Source organism: Crassostrea angulata, chromosome 10, assembly GCF_025612915.1.
Source record: "Crassostrea angulata isolate pt1a10 chromosome 10, ASM2561291v2, whole genome shotgun sequence".
Classification (NCBI taxonomy): domain Eukaryota; kingdom Metazoa; phylum Mollusca; class Bivalvia; order Ostreida; family Ostreidae; genus Magallana; species Magallana angulata.
The window spans coordinates 53400219-53419696 of record NC_069120.1 but is presented as its reverse complement, the minus strand read 5'-3'; the positions used below and the strand labels follow the sequence as shown (position 1 = coordinate 53419696).

At 35.6% G+C, this 19478-nt stretch overlaps 1 protein-coding gene across 1 annotated transcript; it reads right to left on the bottom strand.

Moving 5' to 3' along the window:
• Window positions 1-22: 22 nt before the first annotated feature.
• Window positions 23-18968, bottom strand: LOC128165519 (glutamate receptor ionotropic, NMDA 3A-like). The gene is made up of 9 exons (XM_052830156.1): window positions 18193-18968; window positions 11542-12083; window positions 10443-11457; window positions 10223-10365; window positions 8831-8981; window positions 8103-8390; window positions 1954-2079; window positions 1638-1705; window positions 23-1454 (listed from the first exon to the last, which is right to left on the bottom strand). Exons 1-9 carry the CDS (start codon window positions 18532-18534, stop codon window positions 614-616), a joined length of 3516 nt encoding a protein of 1171 aa, XP_052686116.1. The 5' UTR covers window positions 18535-18968; the 3' UTR covers window positions 23-613.
• Between the last annotated feature and the right edge of the window lie 510 nt (window positions 18969-19478).

Here is a 19478-nt window from a genome sequence, read left to right as displayed (position 1 = left end):
TCTGCAGAGGAAAACTCCACAATTGTGTTTGATTGTTTTTATGAAATTTCATTCATACAGAAAACTCATATACACCACACATCATGCTATCACAATGCCATGTATAACAAGATGACTCATTATTTACAAAAGATCTAATACACGTTTTTTTTAATAAAGAAAATAAATTGTATCAAAATGTTATAACGACAGTTGAACCTTTAAAAGTTTTGATGTACAGGTATCCACGAGGTTTCAACAAAGGAACAAGATTGCATAAAACAAGTACATGTACTGTCAGCCGTAAATTACTGTATAACACAGTCTACTTTGTTGTGTCTTTTACAGAAGTAGAGGAAGTCATATAATGCCATCATTAAGTCGTCTATATCATTATTCTAAATGGAAGTGCTTCCTTTACAGATTGTGCATGTTAGGACTGGCAGCAGCCGACTATTCTACGATGATATCTAAATGTTGTACACTATAATAAAGATGGCTGTCTGTAGCTGCTGTTGACCGGGAGGACCTAAGTACATACATTGTCACATGTAGAGTGGCCCGGTGTCTGGAGATGACGCCGTTATAGAGCGGCGACAGGTCCTTGACACTGCCGGGATGTAGATGACACCTTCTACAGAGGGGTGGCGGTCAGCTGAGCCGTCTCCCTGTCTGGGGCCTCTTCTTGCGGTGATTTCTCTGACACTTCCACAACACGCAGAAGTCGCTTTAAGTGAGCGTTTTCTTGGGTCACTCGGTTAAGACTGGTCTGTAGCTCGATTTCCGATTTCTTCCACAAGACCATCAGGTCCTCCTTGGAGAGAGCGTCCACTGCGCAGTCGTCAAACACGGACTCGGAGTGTCGGCGCGTCGCCATGGCGTGCTTCCTAATGGACGACTTTAGACGGTTGTCCTTCATTGACCTTCCGTAAAATGTGAACGCCCGACCGAAGTTTGCTCCTCGCTTTGATTTGTGAATCAGTTGGGTTTTCTCTGGCCGTTCGGCCATGTGACTCATGTCCACCATTTCAATTTCACCCTCTTCAAATACTCTCCGTTTGTTCTCTTTCTCTTTTGTTGAGCGTTTCTGAAAACTTGGGCAAGACTTGTTTCGTTTCTTTGATGATTTAAATGAGACGCCACTGTATACTGAGTCAGAACAATAACGTGCACGTGGGTTATGACGTATAAATTGACCTATGACCTTTTCCGACATTGACCGTGTTACATGTGGACTATTTTTCGGAGCCTTTCTTTGGTTGTTGATTGGTACTTCCGATATATCTGACAAAACTGTTGGGTTTTCAATGTCTTCAAATGAAATTTGAATATCCTGTTCGTCTCCTGTGACGTAATCACTAACATCACTCATGGAATCTTCGCCATCATCATCGTTGTCATAAGACTGTTTTTGAATAGTAAAAATCTTACCAGAGGATGACGTTGCAAATATTTGTGATTCCTCTTTCTTTGATCTGAGCGAACGGAAAACAGAGTTCGGTTATTAAAAAAAAAATCCTAAATCGTAGTGACAACATTGATAATAGAAGCTTATTGTAACATAAACCGATATTCAAATTGGGAGAATCTACAAAGAATTTCTAGTTAATTTCTCTCATCATTTGACTAACAAATATTGAAGCGTGATCTAAACTCACCTGATTAAATTGTCTGTAATGTCAATTAAACGAAGACCTTTCGGAACCCCTTTCTTTTGGATTCTCCCCTGTGAGATGAAAAATAATTGTACAAAGTGTCACTCACGCAATGGGGTGTTTATCTTTATCATTGCCATAATGCATAGTGAGCACTGCACGCACGCTCAATGAAAAAGGACAGACTTTTAAAGTACATTGTATTTCGTTGGATATAAAGGAAAACTGCATATTTTCTCTTGAACAAAAAGCCGATATATTGTACGTTTTATACTTTGGTTTATTTTTCTAATTAATGCATTATTGTAAGGACCCGTACGTGTTTGCTCAGTTCGTTCTTCAGAAAGAGGCGTTCGAATTGTCTCTCTTTGACGATCCTGATCATCTCCTGCGCTGTTTGCTGTGGAGACACCAACTGTTCACTCATCACGGTCCGGTACAGTCTCTGACAAAAGTAAAACCTAATCATAGTACATGTACCATCATATCATCAACTAATAACGCAGTTCAGTATCTCTCAAAAATTGATGCACTAATGCGTTCAATGGGAAGCACAATTTTCACTTTCCGTACAAAAATAATCAATGGTCTTTTAAAATCACACAATGATTTCACAAAATATTTAAAAAATAAATCTAATACCATAATCAAGGACAGATATACAGATACCTTTACATTATAAAAATCTAATGTTTCACATAAACACGGTATATTTTAGTTCAATTGCTAACTAATTACTGACATGCTCTAGATATGTATCCTGTACCAGGTTGTCGTTCACATTCATCTTTTAAAAATATGTACACATAGCTATCAGTAAAAATTAATCAAAATCGATTTTTTCAAAATGAAAACTCCAATATTTCTTATTGGCATATCGAGTATTCCCTCTTTTTTACCAAAGAAATCGACAGGTTCTTACTGAGATTTTGGGGAAAGTCTGAGAAATTCTTCTCGGAACACCTTGCACACTTGAGAGTCAAAGATGTAAACCAAAGACTGTCTATTCTGGGGCCAATTTAAGGCGCGTACGGCCGAGAATAGTTCTTGCTCTGACAGAATGGACAGTTTTCGGCTCACATCTAATTTTATCAATACCTCATTTCGTTTTAAGAATGAACAACATCAGGTAAACCTGTAGATAATGCTGATTAATATAAAATTTGTTTTTTCAATTTAGTCTTTCGTGGCACTATCTCTTATGTTCTCTTATTCTTAAGTTTCAGGTATGTGGCAACGCACTTTGATAAAATTACGCTTTGAAAATTTTTTTCAAAGCGCGTTAAATTTGGGACCAAGTTAACCCACTTTTAAAAAAAATCAAAGTACTGAAGTACTGACGGGAGTTGATTTTATCGATTATCATTTATTCTAAAATTTTAAAATCTTGCATGGCAATTAGTTTCTAGTCTGTATTTGAATTACGCATTTTTTTTTTTATAAATATGAATTTTCAGAATTTTCCGACAAGAATATCGAGAAACCCCATATGAATTATGTGTAATATTTAAAGATAGATTCAACTATGTATTAGTAATCGAAAAAATTCTAAAAATTGTATGGATCCAAGCACTACTGATATCGAACTCTAGTCCCGTTCAACCAGACGCTCGGCATTCTCTGTTAATCTCCGAAAAAGCAAGAGAGCCTCTCTGCTTGTCGGAGATTTACGAAGACAGCCGAGCGTTTGGTTGAACGAGACTATATTTAACTCTGGCGTAGGAATACATGAGACTACGAAAATATCTAAATTGTTCGTATATAATTTTATATAATTGTTTATATAAATTCTGACTATTTTTAAAGGGTTTATAAATAATTTTTCTTGAAAAACAATGCTTCAGCATACATTCCATAGAATTTTTCTATTACACTGTTTCACTTTCGGTTTGCCAGAGTAGCTGCATAGGAGAGTTGATTAAAATCAACTCCCAAAAATTAAGTGCGTTATGAAGGTACATCAACAATTTTTAGTATCGAGACACATAACGCACTTCGAAAAAATATGTATAAATCACATACTCTGTAATTGAATTCCTAATTTGTTGATAGTATGATGATTTGTCAACACTAATGAATCTAATTTACCGTCTTTAAAAACGGGGGTGGGGTTAGGGGTGGGGGTTAACCAAAGATACAGGTTTATAAATTACCAGTACATCTTTTGATTGATTACAGGAAGAAGGTCCCCCTACCTCTCTTTTATCCTTCCAAAACATATATGATATTCAGCAACTTAGAGTAAAAGTATAAAATCGGTAGAAGAAATACGCTTTGTTGTAAATTAAGTACAGTGATATTGAAAAAAAAAGCGAGCTGGGGAAATAACTCCTCTAATGGTTTGTTAAAGAATCTATAAGGGTTTCAATACTAACCCTCTTTTCAAATTCCAATCAAATAAATCACTTTATTAAATCAAAGTACTGAGAATACTGAAAGACGGGGTCTTGAAAGTTTGAATTTGCAATTGTCCTGGATTTCCTCGAATATGCTTCCAAAATTTATGAGTTTGAATTAGTTGTTACAATCTATGTTAAATCGGCTATTTTGCAATTGTCTGATACTTTGTCTAAATTTTACGCAATCCCGGCCTTCATAATTGCAGAAAATTGACACAACGGTATATTATGTAAAATAAGACCCCAAGGAAAAATTTTAAAGATTACTACTAACCGGGAAAATCAAACAACTATATCAAAGTAGATAATTTTAATCATTAGATTTATTCAATTTTGTGATCCAAGGGAAAATCAACAAGTCGAATGGTATCCGTAATAAAAGTTTTATGAAAATCCCGAACACTCTAAAACTGCTGAATTTACAAACAAAGTGAACATTTGTATACCGATAACAAACACAGGCACCTGACGTTAGAAATTTTTTTTTTTACAATAAGATTCCAAGAAATTTGACAATAAAAAGATTTGTCACGGTCGCCATTTTGATTTTTAAGACCAACTTATCTGACACGATTTTCTTCAGTTGCCATTCATGCAAAATTAATAGGTAAAATTAAATATGTTCGCTACTTACTACTTTTTTGTGTAAACTCGTGCATCACCTACACGAATTACGATACAACCATTCCTTTCATTAAAAATCATACTCCGAAAATCAGAGACATAAATAACAGAGATTGTCAACTCCGCCATTAGCGTGCAAATGTTACGGGACCAACCTTACTTTGAGAACTACAAGTGCAACAGCAATCTTGTATAAGTCATTAAATTTGAACCTGATAGTGAACAAGAACATGAACCTGTATATATTTTAAGCATGTTTTATTTATGAAATATTTACAAAAACTCTTTATTTAGTTCTTAAATTACTTTTTTAAAACTTATTGACTTTTCACAAAGTAATGGTAATGCATTACTTTACTCATGTAATGGTAATGTAATGCATTACTTCAAGAGAATTAAGTAATGGTAATGGTAATTTAATGCATGCCCTAATTCATGAAGTAATGGTAATGTAATGCATTATTTAACAATGCAATTCACCCCAAGCCTGATTCCAACTAAGCCGGAAAACATAAACATTAACATTTAACTTCGTTCTTCAATCGATAAGATTGTAGAAGTTATATAATGTATAAGTCTCCCAAAATGTAAATTCAGTTTAATCAACTAAAGAGCCAAGGAACGAGAAGGCAAATTCAGACTTGTTTTTATTTTCTTTGTACAAAATTCCTTTAGAGACGTACAACAGTCATACCGCAAGTAGACTGGAAGCCAATGAAACACCTATTTAATTTGTAAAACACCTGTGTATAACCCGTCCCGATTTTAACTTCGGCCTGCATATGAAGTTTGGTAGTATTAAAGGTGAAAAATTGTCAAAATAAAATTCACAAATTTTCAAAAATGGCACTTTGCGTTTTGGAACTTTAATTTCGATTCCACCATCAGCCTCTTCTATTGATTAATGAGCTCGTACACCAACTGAATCGTCAACGGCGCTGTGCATTCAGTTACGCAACTCATTCCACATTTGAACCCGAGCAAGAATATTTTGATCAATAAAACTATTTGTTTATTTTCTAATTAGAATTGTGTTTATACACAGAGGACTCAAAAAGATTTAATGCGTGTTTTTATAATACATATTTACTGAAATGCATGAAAACTTTCTGCACTATTTTCTTACGCGTAGACTCAATTCATGTGTTCTACGCGTGCTTTCCGGTTTGAGACTTCGGCTGACAGTAAAACCAATAGACGGTGTCACGTGACCCCGTCTAAAAATTACATGTACATTGACAAACATTAAATTATTATTAACTTAAAAATAAGCATTAGGGTGTGGTTTTTTTTCTCGCACAGATCCTCTAAAAGATCATATTGTTTTTGATAATCATAACTAACGTATCCTTTTTTCACGTCATGTTTGTTTAGAAGTACGTGCAGTTGAAGCCAGTTGAAATATTTTATACATTATCTCAGGTCCATTATAAATTTTAAAAATAATTAATCATTTTGTTTCTGGCATAGCATAATGTACCAGATAACTAGTAAGTTTGCTGCATGCGTAAAAAAGGAAACGCAGCTGCTAAGAAATACTAGTACAAATTTTGGATAATTCAAATCTCCCGAGATGTTCATTATGTAAATTGTCAAATTACGTAAGCTTATGTGAAAAGAAAAAAATCTAATCGAGAAACTGTTTTTCAAGTTAGCTGAGAATCATAGGGTTCTTTCTAAAATCTATCCAATTAAGCTACACAAAACATCTATTTATTGTATCTAAAATTATATATTATTTAAACTAAACCATAAACCATCTTTTTCAAAGTGCGTTAATATCGACGATATCAACGCACTTTAAAAAAAAAATTCAAAGTGCGTAAATTTTTCAAAGTGCGTTGTAACACAGGTATGATCAAGGGATTAAAAGATGAGCTACAAAACTGTTCATATTCAGACCCTCTTGTATTAATTAACAACAGCTTCTCATCCTATGATAAAGAAGGCACGTTTTTGGTGATATTCTGGATATGAAGGGTGGGAATGCTACGGTGCAAAGTTCTAACATGAATCACATGGGCTTAAAAAAAACCAAAAAAAGAATGCTTAGACAGGCTCGGATGCAGTAATTTTTTCCAGGGGTCTCGAGAGAATTAAAGGTTCAGTTTTGATTTTTCGAGGGATGGGTGTTGTCCCGATTTTAGAGAGATTACTTCAACTTTGAAATAATAAAGTTAAGCAAGGTGTGTTCCATAAAGCTCAGTGAAGTTTGTCTCAATCTCCGTTCTGATGCTATTTGTGGTTACAAGTAATTATGATCAAGTGGATATATTGTGGTTTATGAGTTTAAAAAATGCAATAAAATATGATGTTGGATTATTTACTAGCATTCAGTATTTTGCTGCTGTGTAGCGCTATCTGTGTCATTTCATACATTACAAAATTATTACCATTTTTGCTATTACTCTTCTTTTTGGCAAATGTAATGTCTTGTTTCCAGCTTACCTGTAGCTACAGGTAAGCTTACATGTAGCTGTCCAATAAGTTTACAGTTTTACCTGTTCCCGTCCTTCACTTTATTCATGGACAGCTTTTCTATCTTTCATTTTTTGAAGAATGAACACTTACAGCTAACTTATTTGCTTGTTTTTCAAATTTACACGTTAAACGTAACATAGAAATACAAAAAAATATTAAGACTAAAATAATCTTTGACTATTGTCATTTCAGTGAATATTAGTTTCATTTGGACAAAGAGGTGTTAGTGAATATCGAAACATTAATCTTTATAAAATGACACCCTGGGTCAGAGTACTGTATAAAGTGAGGAAAAGTGTCTTTTTAATCCAAACCTCAAAATAACGGCATTACAATGAGCAAATTAAAGTAAAATGATATTGATCTGTGGTCGTGATTGACTTTCTACAGGACCGAAAGCAGTTTCTTTGAAATCAATGTTTCATTAAAAACTTGATGATGGCTCATATCATACTTATAACAATCCGTCCATCCGATTTTTTTCAGACCTGGAGCTACAAAACTGCAGCTACCGGGCTCATTGCTCTTTTGACATACAATTTTGACTATTGTCGGCCTGTTTAACTGCAAATTTTACCGCAAGATAAAGGTAACTCAGTTGAATTGAATCAATACATTAATAAGGAGTACGTTTTGTCGATCACTTATCAAAGACATTATATCAAAATAATGTGAACATACGCTTTTTTCAATCAAAAGGATGGAAATTAAAAATAAAGACCTCTTTCAATCCGGTCTTATAAACGAACGCACGTAATAAATACACCACATTGAAATTACAAAAATATTTATGAAATCAAAGTACTGAAAGTACTGGTTTGCAAACTTCTTTACGTTATCAAAGAAAGCCAGAAACATTAGCGCATCCTAAAAATTCGCGTATACGTGTTTTTCTCTTTACAACTCCCAACGTTCAGTATATAAAACACCTCCAAATCATATGTTATAATGACGCAATGGTTACCTGGTTCACATATTCTATATTTCTGTTCTTCCACAAACTGTCGTTGGGTTTTTTCCTCAGGTACGGCACCAGGTATCTAAACACACACAGTTCTATTACCAGGAGAAACGCCCCCACAAACATGGCCGACAGAAGGATGATGAACAGTCCGCCCGTGTGATCTAGTCCGTACTTCCGGGTAAACCGTTCCGACCGACCGACGCAGTTCCGGTTCTTGACATAGCGTTGTAACGCTTCCGTGACCTGTCCACCCTCCAGGTAACTTAGAATCAACGAAGACATGTTCTCCTAGGAAATTATATAAAGAGATATTAAAATGGTAATCTTCAAAAAGACAATCCACGATCAACTAGCTTAATATCTCTCACAAAGGTAAATACTAATAAATATGAAAATATAGAATGAACATGTTTTAAGCTGACTATTTGAATTGGCCATGAAAATGATAACGCGGACGTCGTAGAAAACATACTTTTAACGAATCTCGCGTCATTGTAAAATGTTTTTTTCCATGACAGCGTTTAAATTCTCAATTGTTCTTCAAAATTCTAAAAATATAGTATGTTGAGAATAGTTTCATCATTTACACCATATCTTCATTTTTATTTCATGCATTTGTGAAATAAAATCAGAATTGATTCCCTTCTCTGTATTGAGAGAATTTGTTTACGCTTACTCTCATGCATGATCCTTAATATTAATAATGACAAAACGATACTCTATCTTACCGTCAAATCAACTGCATCCCTGTTCAGTCCAAATGCATAGAGGTTTTCTCCAAAGTCATTGCCGCTAAATTTGATTGAACAATTGTCGTGCTGCGCAAGCGCATACTCCAAAAGCAGACGGTCGTTAACATAGTACTCGTATGATTTATTTCTGTCAAAATAAAATAAACTTTAAATTAGATTTCAATTTCTATTGTATCATCGTGCATGCATTTATTTTTTTTCCAAATACTTGTATTTCAAAGGAGATGGGTTGATAAGGTGTGTAAAATTACAAAAGACGAAAAGGGTCACATAAAAATATATGATCTCGTAATAACGAAAAAAGATCTACTTTATTCGAATTAATACGAGTTAATTATCTCGTTCTTTCGAGAAAAGATACTGAAAATTAAAATATCAACAATTTTGATGAATTTGTATAATTCAAAACATTGTATATTTATTTGTAACCCTCATAGGCGTTAATATTTTAATAAATAAATTTAATAAATATGTTCAATACTTGGAATCTGTTGATTTAAATTGGCGTATGCGTATCAAAAACTCCACATAGTTTAATTTTGTAGAACTTCAATTCTTTCATAAAGTGGGTCCGTGCTCCATACTTTTATCATAGTCTAAATAAAGTCTAATGAAGAACAAACACGTGGTGAAATGACTGACTGTGTATTAAAGCTATTATTTTCTATCTCAACAATTGAACGTTTAAGAAAAATTATATAAGTTCTTAAACTCGTGGCCAAAGTCGCATTAAGCATTTAAGCAACGCTCTTTGTGACTAAAATGGCTCAGTGGTTAAAGCACGAGACATTTGTTTACGTTGTATAACGTTAACTAGGCTATTTAGGTAGTGGATACGATACCAAACTTAAGGCAATTTAATTTTTTTATAATTTATTTGTGCTATTGCATACCTGTATATTAACAAAATCAAATACAGTAGATTTAATTGAAAAGAAATTAAAATTGAAATTGTATTTAAAGACTAAACCAAAAGGCATTTGCGGTATCTTATTCGCCTATCTTCTTTCAAACAATTTTTTCTTGTTCAAGAATGTTATTTAAAATGAAAATCCTGAAAATATTATTAAACATTTCTTTCAGTTCAAATGGGTTAGCGTCTTAAAGTGGTCCACTTAATGATTACACTTTTCTTCCCTCTTCTCTTTGTATCTGAAGGAAGATAAGGATACCTGGGGAAAAAATAATGCACTGGTTCACGTTAACCAGCCAATGAGGATGACCGAGGTTCCTCCCTTTGGGCGAGGATACTAGTATGTGGTATATAGGGCGAGGATACTAGTATGTGGTATATAGGGCTTTGTTTGCTGCTCACATTTATTGAGGTGTCAATGAATATGCTTAAACCAATGTAGATGAGGTCTTTACTTGAGGTTATTGATGATGTTGAGCTGCGTCACGTCCGGGGGGACCTCGCTGATCATGATGTTTTTGCGATTCCTCTCGTTAATGACCCTGAGGTAGTCGGCCGCGGGACTCGATCTCAGAACATGCACTCGTTTAGAGTTCATCTGTAACATTTAAACATTTTATAGTAAACCATCTTCAGTAAATTACTATATGCTTATTGAGTGCAGGAGGTACTTACGGTGTTATGAAAGATGCTGATCATATCATCAACTCTATTGATTCCCGCCAAATAGGCTGCCAGGTTAGCGGTATAGCTAGCCACGATGAAAATGGCGAGCCCCGCCCAGAAGTTTTGAAGGACTTTCGCAGGCCAGGACTTTGGAGACTTTGTGCTGACTGTATGGCCAAACAGAACGGAGTAAACCATTACTAAAGCCGAGCCTAGGGTGTAGTTCTTCAGTCGCTTTCTACCCCATGGATTCAATCCGAATGGACTGTTCCATTCAAACAAGGAGGTAGCCAGCGCAGCTGTTGTTGCGCTTAGAAATATTGCCATCCAGACGTAACTATCAAACGGCGCAGTAAACGCGTCCATTGATGGTTTGGATGCCTCTTGCGGCGGCACGATCATTGCAAACCCAGAAAAGTAGTACGGCTCTGTGAAACGTAGTTGCTTGCTTCGATTTGACGTCACGGTCAACGCACCTGCTATGATTTCGGCCGATCCATTCCGTACGTCGTGCAGCAATGACTCGTACAGATTAGTGGCGTTGTGGCTGTTCTCGTCCCTAAAGTACACCAAATAGTCGAAGGCCAAGTCCGTGGCTAGGTACTCCAGAATGTCCATGACGAACCCGCTGCAGCAGTACCGCTCCGCCTCCACTTCCTGCAGATCCTCCACACGGGTGTTCGGACCGAGATAGATAGGATTCCCTCGGAGAACCTTGTAACACATTTTGTTTCCATAACAGGAGTCGCCTGTGTCTATGGGACCTTTGACCAACACAAATGGCGGCGCAGGGGTGGTTACCACACGATGGAAATGTTTGCTTTGGGAGGTAGGGCCAAATATAGTACTCCCGTACCACTGAACGCTGTGTTTGCTGTGGTTGTAGAAGATCTTGCCGGCCGACATCCACTCTAGCTCCCCGTAACTTTCATTGAGCACTCTCCAGAAGTGGTTGTCTATCCGGAACTGGGCGATGCCGCAGCACAGAGGCAGGTTCTTTGTCGATTTCTTCAGGAGGACACTCCTATAATGGTAACACTATAAAGGTATCAATTTATCAATTTGCTGCAACGTTTGCTTGTAAAATCACAAAATGCCAATCACAAACCTGAAGCAGTCGGACGTATTGTCAGACAGCGTGCTGTCCTTTAGGTCCTCTATTTCTTCGTAGAGCCTCGTTATCGTGTGCTCTACTAGCGCCCTCTCGTCTCTGACAGCTTTGACGACAAGAGCGCCTACTGGAATCAGCTCGTCGTCAATTTTACCCGACATTGCGGTGTCGGACAAGAACCACCGGTACCCCCCTCGTCCAGCGGTGGCTTCAAACCGTCGGTTGGCGCGCATCAGTAGATTAACTTGATTAGGTTGGGCATGAACTACGAACTGCTTGACGCCATTTTCTCGTAAATCTCTAAGGTGGAAGAAGAGTGAGATTTCGTCGAAGTCCTCATCTTGATGTAGAACTGTGGTGTGGGACAGATTGAACTGCTGTCCCTCCCAGAACCCCTCAATGAAGCCATCGGTCAGCAGGCTAGCGTCCGTCAACAGGTGCGTGTGTTTTTCCAGCCACAAGGTGTTAATCAGGTACGACATAGCCTGGCCCAAGTGGAACGGATTGGAATTGATTGACAGCATGTCATTTTGATATATCTGTTGAAAAATAGAATAAGCTAAGAGTAAGAATTGTTTTACAATTTCTCATTGAAATGTGAATATTTAAAAAGATTGAAAACAGATAAATATATAGATTACTATCACTATAATCAATAACAAAAATTTACTGTCTACTTGTACGCAAACCTTTTTTTTATGAATTTTGGAAATAATACTTCTCAAACTACGAGACATGGGGACGCACAAACCAATGATTAACTACATTATAAATATCAATTTTAGGAGATATCCGTATATTTTATATATCATATGAACTTTTGAAAAATTACGGTGTTGAAAAGTAAATAAATCCGATTAAAAAAATAAAAATAAAATTATTCTTTGGTCCAACACATTGGTATTGAGTTTCCCTTCCGCTTCGAAGTGACGCAAGCGCAGAGGAATGTAACATGGGGCCACATCGCTCACCTGAGCAACAATGACTTCATTTGGGCATTCAAAAATTATTTTGTCATATGGTCGCTCGGTAGAATAACAAAAAAAAAATACCGTCCAAATTTTACACTTATTTTTGCGTACACTTAATCTTTGACATTGTACCTTTATGAAATACCATTTTTATCTTAAATAAGATCCTATGCAAGATGTTTCATTAATTTTTTGGTAGGAGTTCACGGTTAACGTCCGGTTAATTTTTTTAATTTTAGTCCCCCAACCACTTTATAAAGAGACCAAAATATATGAGAGCATAAAGGTACATCTTCTAACTCAGTTATTTACTAGTTATTGTATTTTATTTTTTAAAAATTCCTATATGTTAAAGTTAAACAATTAAAACAAGAAAAAATGCACTAAAAAAAAGAAAGAGCACAATTTATTTTTCATCATATATCTATCTTTATATTTCTTGCAGCGAAAATAATCTCCGTTTAGACTAAAAATGCTGAGCATCTTAACAAATCACGTTGCATAATTCAACAATTACGTAGAGATCGTAACGAATTACGAATAAAATGAATAGTACAAATGAATTGTATTTTAAAATATGTTGTAAGTGCATCAGATTTTGCTCATTTTGCGCAGGTAAACAATCATCTGTCTATGTTTGATTTGATACGTAAATATTCAAAAATACAAGCGATAGTTCCCCTCAAGTTCAAAGGCATAATTAACGAAAATAAAACGGAAATCAAAAGTTAAAAGTTTTTTCTAAAGTTAAAACCATCGTCACAAGTGAACATGTCAACGCATTGAAAAATTAAACCTCAATTTACTTCACAAAATCGGCACAAATACATTATGCAAGTTTCATATATTCCCGTCGCATGTAAACTGCAAACTGCACAACAAGCAAATTCATCTTTGTCAGTTTAACACGTTTTCGTTATTATTGCATATTCATTTTCTTAATAACTGCAAATTCTAATTCTTTTCTCTGATTCAATCGCATTGTATCCATTTTTAGACAACAATCGCAATCATGTGACTCTCAAACACCTTAGGTTTGTATAAATGTGTAATTCCGGAGATTTAACGACTTAATATAAACTGTTAAATGATTACTTATAATGCGTGAAACCTTCCATATAATCATTTTATCTATTTCTTTTCTTTCCGTTATTATAATTAAAAAGTAAACCATCAATTTTTGAGTCATCATTCACTTTAACCATGCAAAAGAAAAAATATCTTTTCTGTACGAAAGCAAACAAAGGCAAAGTGACTAGATAATTAAAACAATTCATCAGTGATTTCTTTTTTTATTTAAACAATATTTTATTCAATATTATTTATTGAATGGGATTAGGCAGCAGGCACAGCCTAATTTAGCCCATCTGTGATTTTAATATTGGTATTGTCTTGAAGGATTTCTGACAGTGTTGGAATGCCATAGGGAAAGTTCGAAAGACTAAATCTCCTTGAATAGGAAGTAAAGCGCAAAGCGCCGACCTAAAGATGACCATGTCACATTCGTCCAGAAATAGAACCCACTGTGAAGTAAAGGGAAACCGGTATTTCGAAAATTCTGCGTCAATATATTCTCTCTCTCTCTCCTCTCTCTCTCTCTCTCTCTCTCTCTCTCTCTCTCTCTCTCTCTCTCTCTCTCTCTCTCTCTCTCTCTCTCTCAGTATCTATTACGAGTTCAAATAAGATCATTGGCTCTTCATAGTACTCGAGTCAATTTTGAATGTTCATATTTAAAATGTATAATTTGACTAAAATTGATTGACAGAGATCAAACATGTAGAATCCTAAGAATAAAAAGTTTTCATTTTAAAATCAATCTTGAATGGTTTTTGACTCGTAATATACAATAATTAACCTACGTATTTCCTATAATAAGTTACTCGGTAACGTTGGAGAATGAGTAACACAAGTTATTGCTGTGTCTAACTGAGTAATAAACGGTTTTTGGATACTATACAAATCGACTACTGCTGGGATTAATTTGCGGCGGTTTGATTTGAAACAAGCAGTAATTGGAATTTTATTAAATAGATTGTACGTGGTTCTGGCGAATTGCTCTCTTCGTGACAGCTTCTTAATATCAAAAGAGCATGGTAACTTGATTGAATTTATATGGAACACAGTTCCGTAGAACTCCGTGATCCCTTGCAATCCAATGAAAAAGCTAAGCATTACTGAAAAAACAAATCCCGACACGCAACGTGATCCATAAAGAAAATGGACGGGGAAACGTAAAACGGGGGAGGACCTCAATATATAGATCTATACAACCATGTGTATCTCATCAAACCATAAATAGATCTATAAAACCATGTGTATCTCATCAAACCTTATACTCAATAAATAGATCTATACAACCATGTGTATCTCATCAAACCTTATACTCAATAAATAGATCTATACAACCATGTGTATCTCATCAAACCTTATAGTTGTACAATCATATTTGAAAAAGAAAAATCCTCATTTCCTAAATTTGTGTTTGTTTTATTGTTAACTGATGTCCAAATAAAATAGATCATTACAGGTAAGTAAATAAAATAGATCATTACATGTAAGTAAATAAAATAGATCATTACATGTAAGTAAATAAAATAGATCATTACATGTAAGTAAATAAAATAGAGCTGATTCTCCAGAGTCACAACAATAGCATTAGACATAAAAAGAAGTGTGCGTTGAACTGGCTAGTTGGTTAAACCTTCTAGTTACATCTCCAACAAGTACATATGTACGGTCAGCTGCAAATAAAAATCTTTAGAAAACTGTTTCAAATATTTGATAACATTTCGTCTTAAGAACTCCAATGAAAATCAAAATTCTAATTAATCTCTGATTGAAGTATGCGAGCGAAAAATAGTCATTGTGTTGGAGAATGAGAAAAATGGTCATTTTGTAGGAGAATGAGAAAAATAGTCATTTTGTAGGAGAATGAGAAAAATAGTCATTTTGTAGGAGAATGAAAAAAAGTCATTTTATAGGAGAATGAGAAAAATAGTCATTTTATAGGAGAATGAGAAAAATAGTCATTTTGTAGGAGGATGAGAAAAATAGTCATTTTGTAGGAGAATGACAAAAAAAGTCATTTTGAAGGAGAAAGAGATCAAGGTAACATCTGCATTTCGTGGAAAGAAATAAGGAATTTCTAACCAAAAAAAAAAATCGAAAAGAAAACCCATATAACTTAAAGTATACTCTCTCTCTCTCTTTCTCTCTCTCTCTCTCAATTGTGTTTATATTCAGTTGTGTTTCTATATTTTTAGAATTGATTCAAAACGTTTTCAAAAGACACTTTTGTCTTTTGACATTTAACTAGTTATTAATTTTTTAATTTTTGGTCACGACCTTGACTATTTATCAGACGACAGATGACGCATTGATACACTGCTAACTCCCCACAGATTCACTATGTAATATTCTTTGTAAATATTCAATTCGTTACACTTTGCTTGCACTGTTTGAAAAAGTTATTTTTCCTGTAATGAAATGTGCAGAGAGTCAATACCATAGCTATAGGATTGATGTGTTTTTCTTTTTTGTTTTGTTGGCTTTATTCTTTATTTTCTGTTGACATAATTCTGCGCCAGATAATTCTAAGCCAGAGTTTATTCAATAGAATAACCAGAAGCATGAATTTTAACTGATATTCTTAAATCGTGGGAGGGATATTCATAGCTATCATTTTAACCTATAGTTACATTAAAACACACTATTCCAACCATAATTTTGCACAGTTTTCAAAATATTTACAAAATATTTCGACTTTTTGTTCTAAACTTCATACAACAGGTTTAGCTTTAACTGGTTTGTTTTTACCCTTCATATCGCCGTTTTTGGTAAATAACAATACCTGCATGAGGTTGTATGATGCATACTTACACGCATACGTACACACATACTTATTCTAACCCTAAACATCGAACATACTGTATGTAAACAGGACACTGACTAGAGGTGTAGTTGACTCTTTTACTAATTTGAAAATAATCATGGTTTTTATGCATGATTGTTTTATTCTATCTTATTTATTTAATAAACGTTTAGTTTTGTTTGTATGTTTACATGTATCTTCGGTTGCGAAATACGTAAGTAAATACTGTAACATAGATTCCATCACAGTATTATAATTGGAAGAAAGGGAATTTTTTTAAAACCACAAACATCGAATCCATGAATCAATGACAGTCACTAATATAATCTTACAATGGGGCCCCTGCCCCGTGGGTACATTCCACTGAGTAAACACCTGTCAGGTAAGATGGACACTTTACCTGGATACAGTTATCCCATGGATTCAGCTCGTACTGCATCCAACCCTAAGGCTTGGCAGAAACGTACGTAGTTCGCCGCAACGCTTGCGTAATCATGTCATTGAGTAAATAGTCGCCATTACCAATTTATATATAACATTAAAAACTGACGTGTTTAAGGGGATTTTTTCGCATCATCATACCTTTTTGCAATACACGATACATTCAGTGATCTACAAAACTTCACATCTTAAAGACACATAGATCATACAGATCACCCTGAGCTAGGACCGCACTGTTAGACAGGGAAACAACAGTTTCCACCCACTGTAGCCTATTATAACTCAATCCGGAAATGTCAAGAAGATCGTATGAACTTTTGTCTTCATATACAGTGAATAAATTTACTACTCTAAAGCAAAACTAAAAAACCGACAGAAAGCAAAGGAATTAAAAATGAAATAAAATGGAAAATGAGCAAAATTCTAAATTTGTATGCGTTTGTATATGTTTAAACTATGCTTGATTATTTTGATATACAGTCATGTGGTTAGGACAACGACCCCTTTGGGCATTTAGCGTCTACAAGTAAACGCATTGTATCATAAGCTTAGTGGTGTTTTGCCCTTGAACGTTCAGTATTAAACAATCCTATATAAAGTTATATAATCTCTTTGCGGATAAAATTAAGGCACCACCACCAACATCAACAACAACAACATCATGATCCTCAACAATAACATCAACAACAATGACTGAAGACCCTCACTTCAATGCGCTACGTGAATTGACACAGTGTTCCGTCTTATTTCTGTATGATCCCTCATTATTAATATGATAGTCGGTATTGGCCAAACAGCGTTATCTCGATAACCTTACAGACATTTTTTCCTGTGCATCATATATATTTTAACGCAATAATCACGTGCCCTCCTTTTATGTAACCAGAGAACAGGTGCTACCTAATTACAACCTGAATGCATCAAGATTAAAATAGACGATACTAATTTCCTTTGCGACCAAAAATACATTTTTTGGTTTCTGGTTTTCATTTGATTTATACCTTTAATTTACAGGTAAACTCCTAAGATAGCAGCAGGATATTAGCATTTGAAACACATCTTTTAACGAACCGAATGAAAATCTCCTTCATTTACAGTGTCTATAGGATGAAGATCGATGCAGGGGCTTTTAAAAGCCATTAAACTGTCAAATTAATTATTTAGAGTGGATTTGTATCACCACATGAAAAGGATTGTGAAGTCGGCTTATTTGACTACCTGTGCCTTGCAAACAGGAACAACTATTGCTTATTTGTCATGGACGAATAAATCCATAGATAATGTTACATGTACGTAACTTCTCTAATTCGTTATTTATTTAATCTGCGTTACCGGGGTGGGGGGATTGGGGGAGAGAGTTCTTACCACAGGGGCTGAGTCTTTGGTATAGGCGATGACGGGTCTTTGGAAATCTTGTGCCACTGTACCAACGGCGCTGACCAGCTCACTGTGTCCAAACACCAACAGGACGTCAGTACTCGTGCCATTACGTAATAAGGCGTCAATATTCCGAACGTGGGTAACATAAGAATGAATATCACTGACAGGGAAAAACGTCACTATTACGTCATCCTTGGCGTCATTTTGTTTCTGTCTGCACACCTCGTGGAACGTTTGATCACAAATAAGTAGGATCCTCAGTCCTGTGGCCCCTCCCCCCAGCCAGTGGAGACATATGTAGACCAGCCACCCCGCCAGTATCATCATGGTCCACGTTCTTCACCCTCCGGACAATCATGCCGGAGTCCACTTCCGGGAATCAGAAAACAATTAGCCCTCATCTGTCGGACCTCTCTCTCTCCACCGTTAATTTAATCCCACGTTCTTATTAGTTTGTCCCTTGACATCCGAATTTTAATAGAACTAGCACCTCCTGTAACTGCCGATTTTATCCGTCACTCGTCCTGATTGCTGACTGATGACATCGGTCGGGATCGATATTCCAGGTATTCCGCGAGCTTGTCCCGGTGTTTCACTTGTCCGTCCGTTTTTGTTAGAAGTACTCTTCCTCGGAAATCAATGACACACTTCAAGGACCAGCAATAATGGTTGTCATTTTCCAATAACATTTACATCGATTTAAAGGCGGTTAGTTACGGTATTAGATATTGTAAAATCATGGCGAATTGCTATTGACCGATGCAACAAGCAGTGGAGTTCGTCTTGGGTAGATCTCTAATAGCCTTTCTCATCATTCATCCGTAAGGACGCAATAATCTTTATTGGCAATATACCTATTGGCGGATATATAAAACCTACATAAATTAATTATATCAAGAAATTGGGCATACGTCTAAGATTGATACACAGATTCTCTTTCTCTCCCTTAATTAAAGTGGGATCAGCCGGCGAGCTGACAGGAGCGGGCACTTTGTTTGGCGTTAGGCTTAGCCAACATGCCTAGAACTTAATACTTCTGTCTGCCATCAAGATAGGCGCTTTCTCCGCACTCGCAGCGGCCATTTTGGCGTGTTCGATTGAGATGAATGGATAAGTAGCCCCGCGATTGGCGTTTAATCTGATCCGGTGTTGCGCTTTCTCCGACACCAGTTATCAGCTAAGTGTGTTTAGATGGATTATGCTACTGCCTTTATCATAGAATTAAAAGGGTGAAAAATGTTTTTGTTTTTATAGCAGCAAATCACGATAGC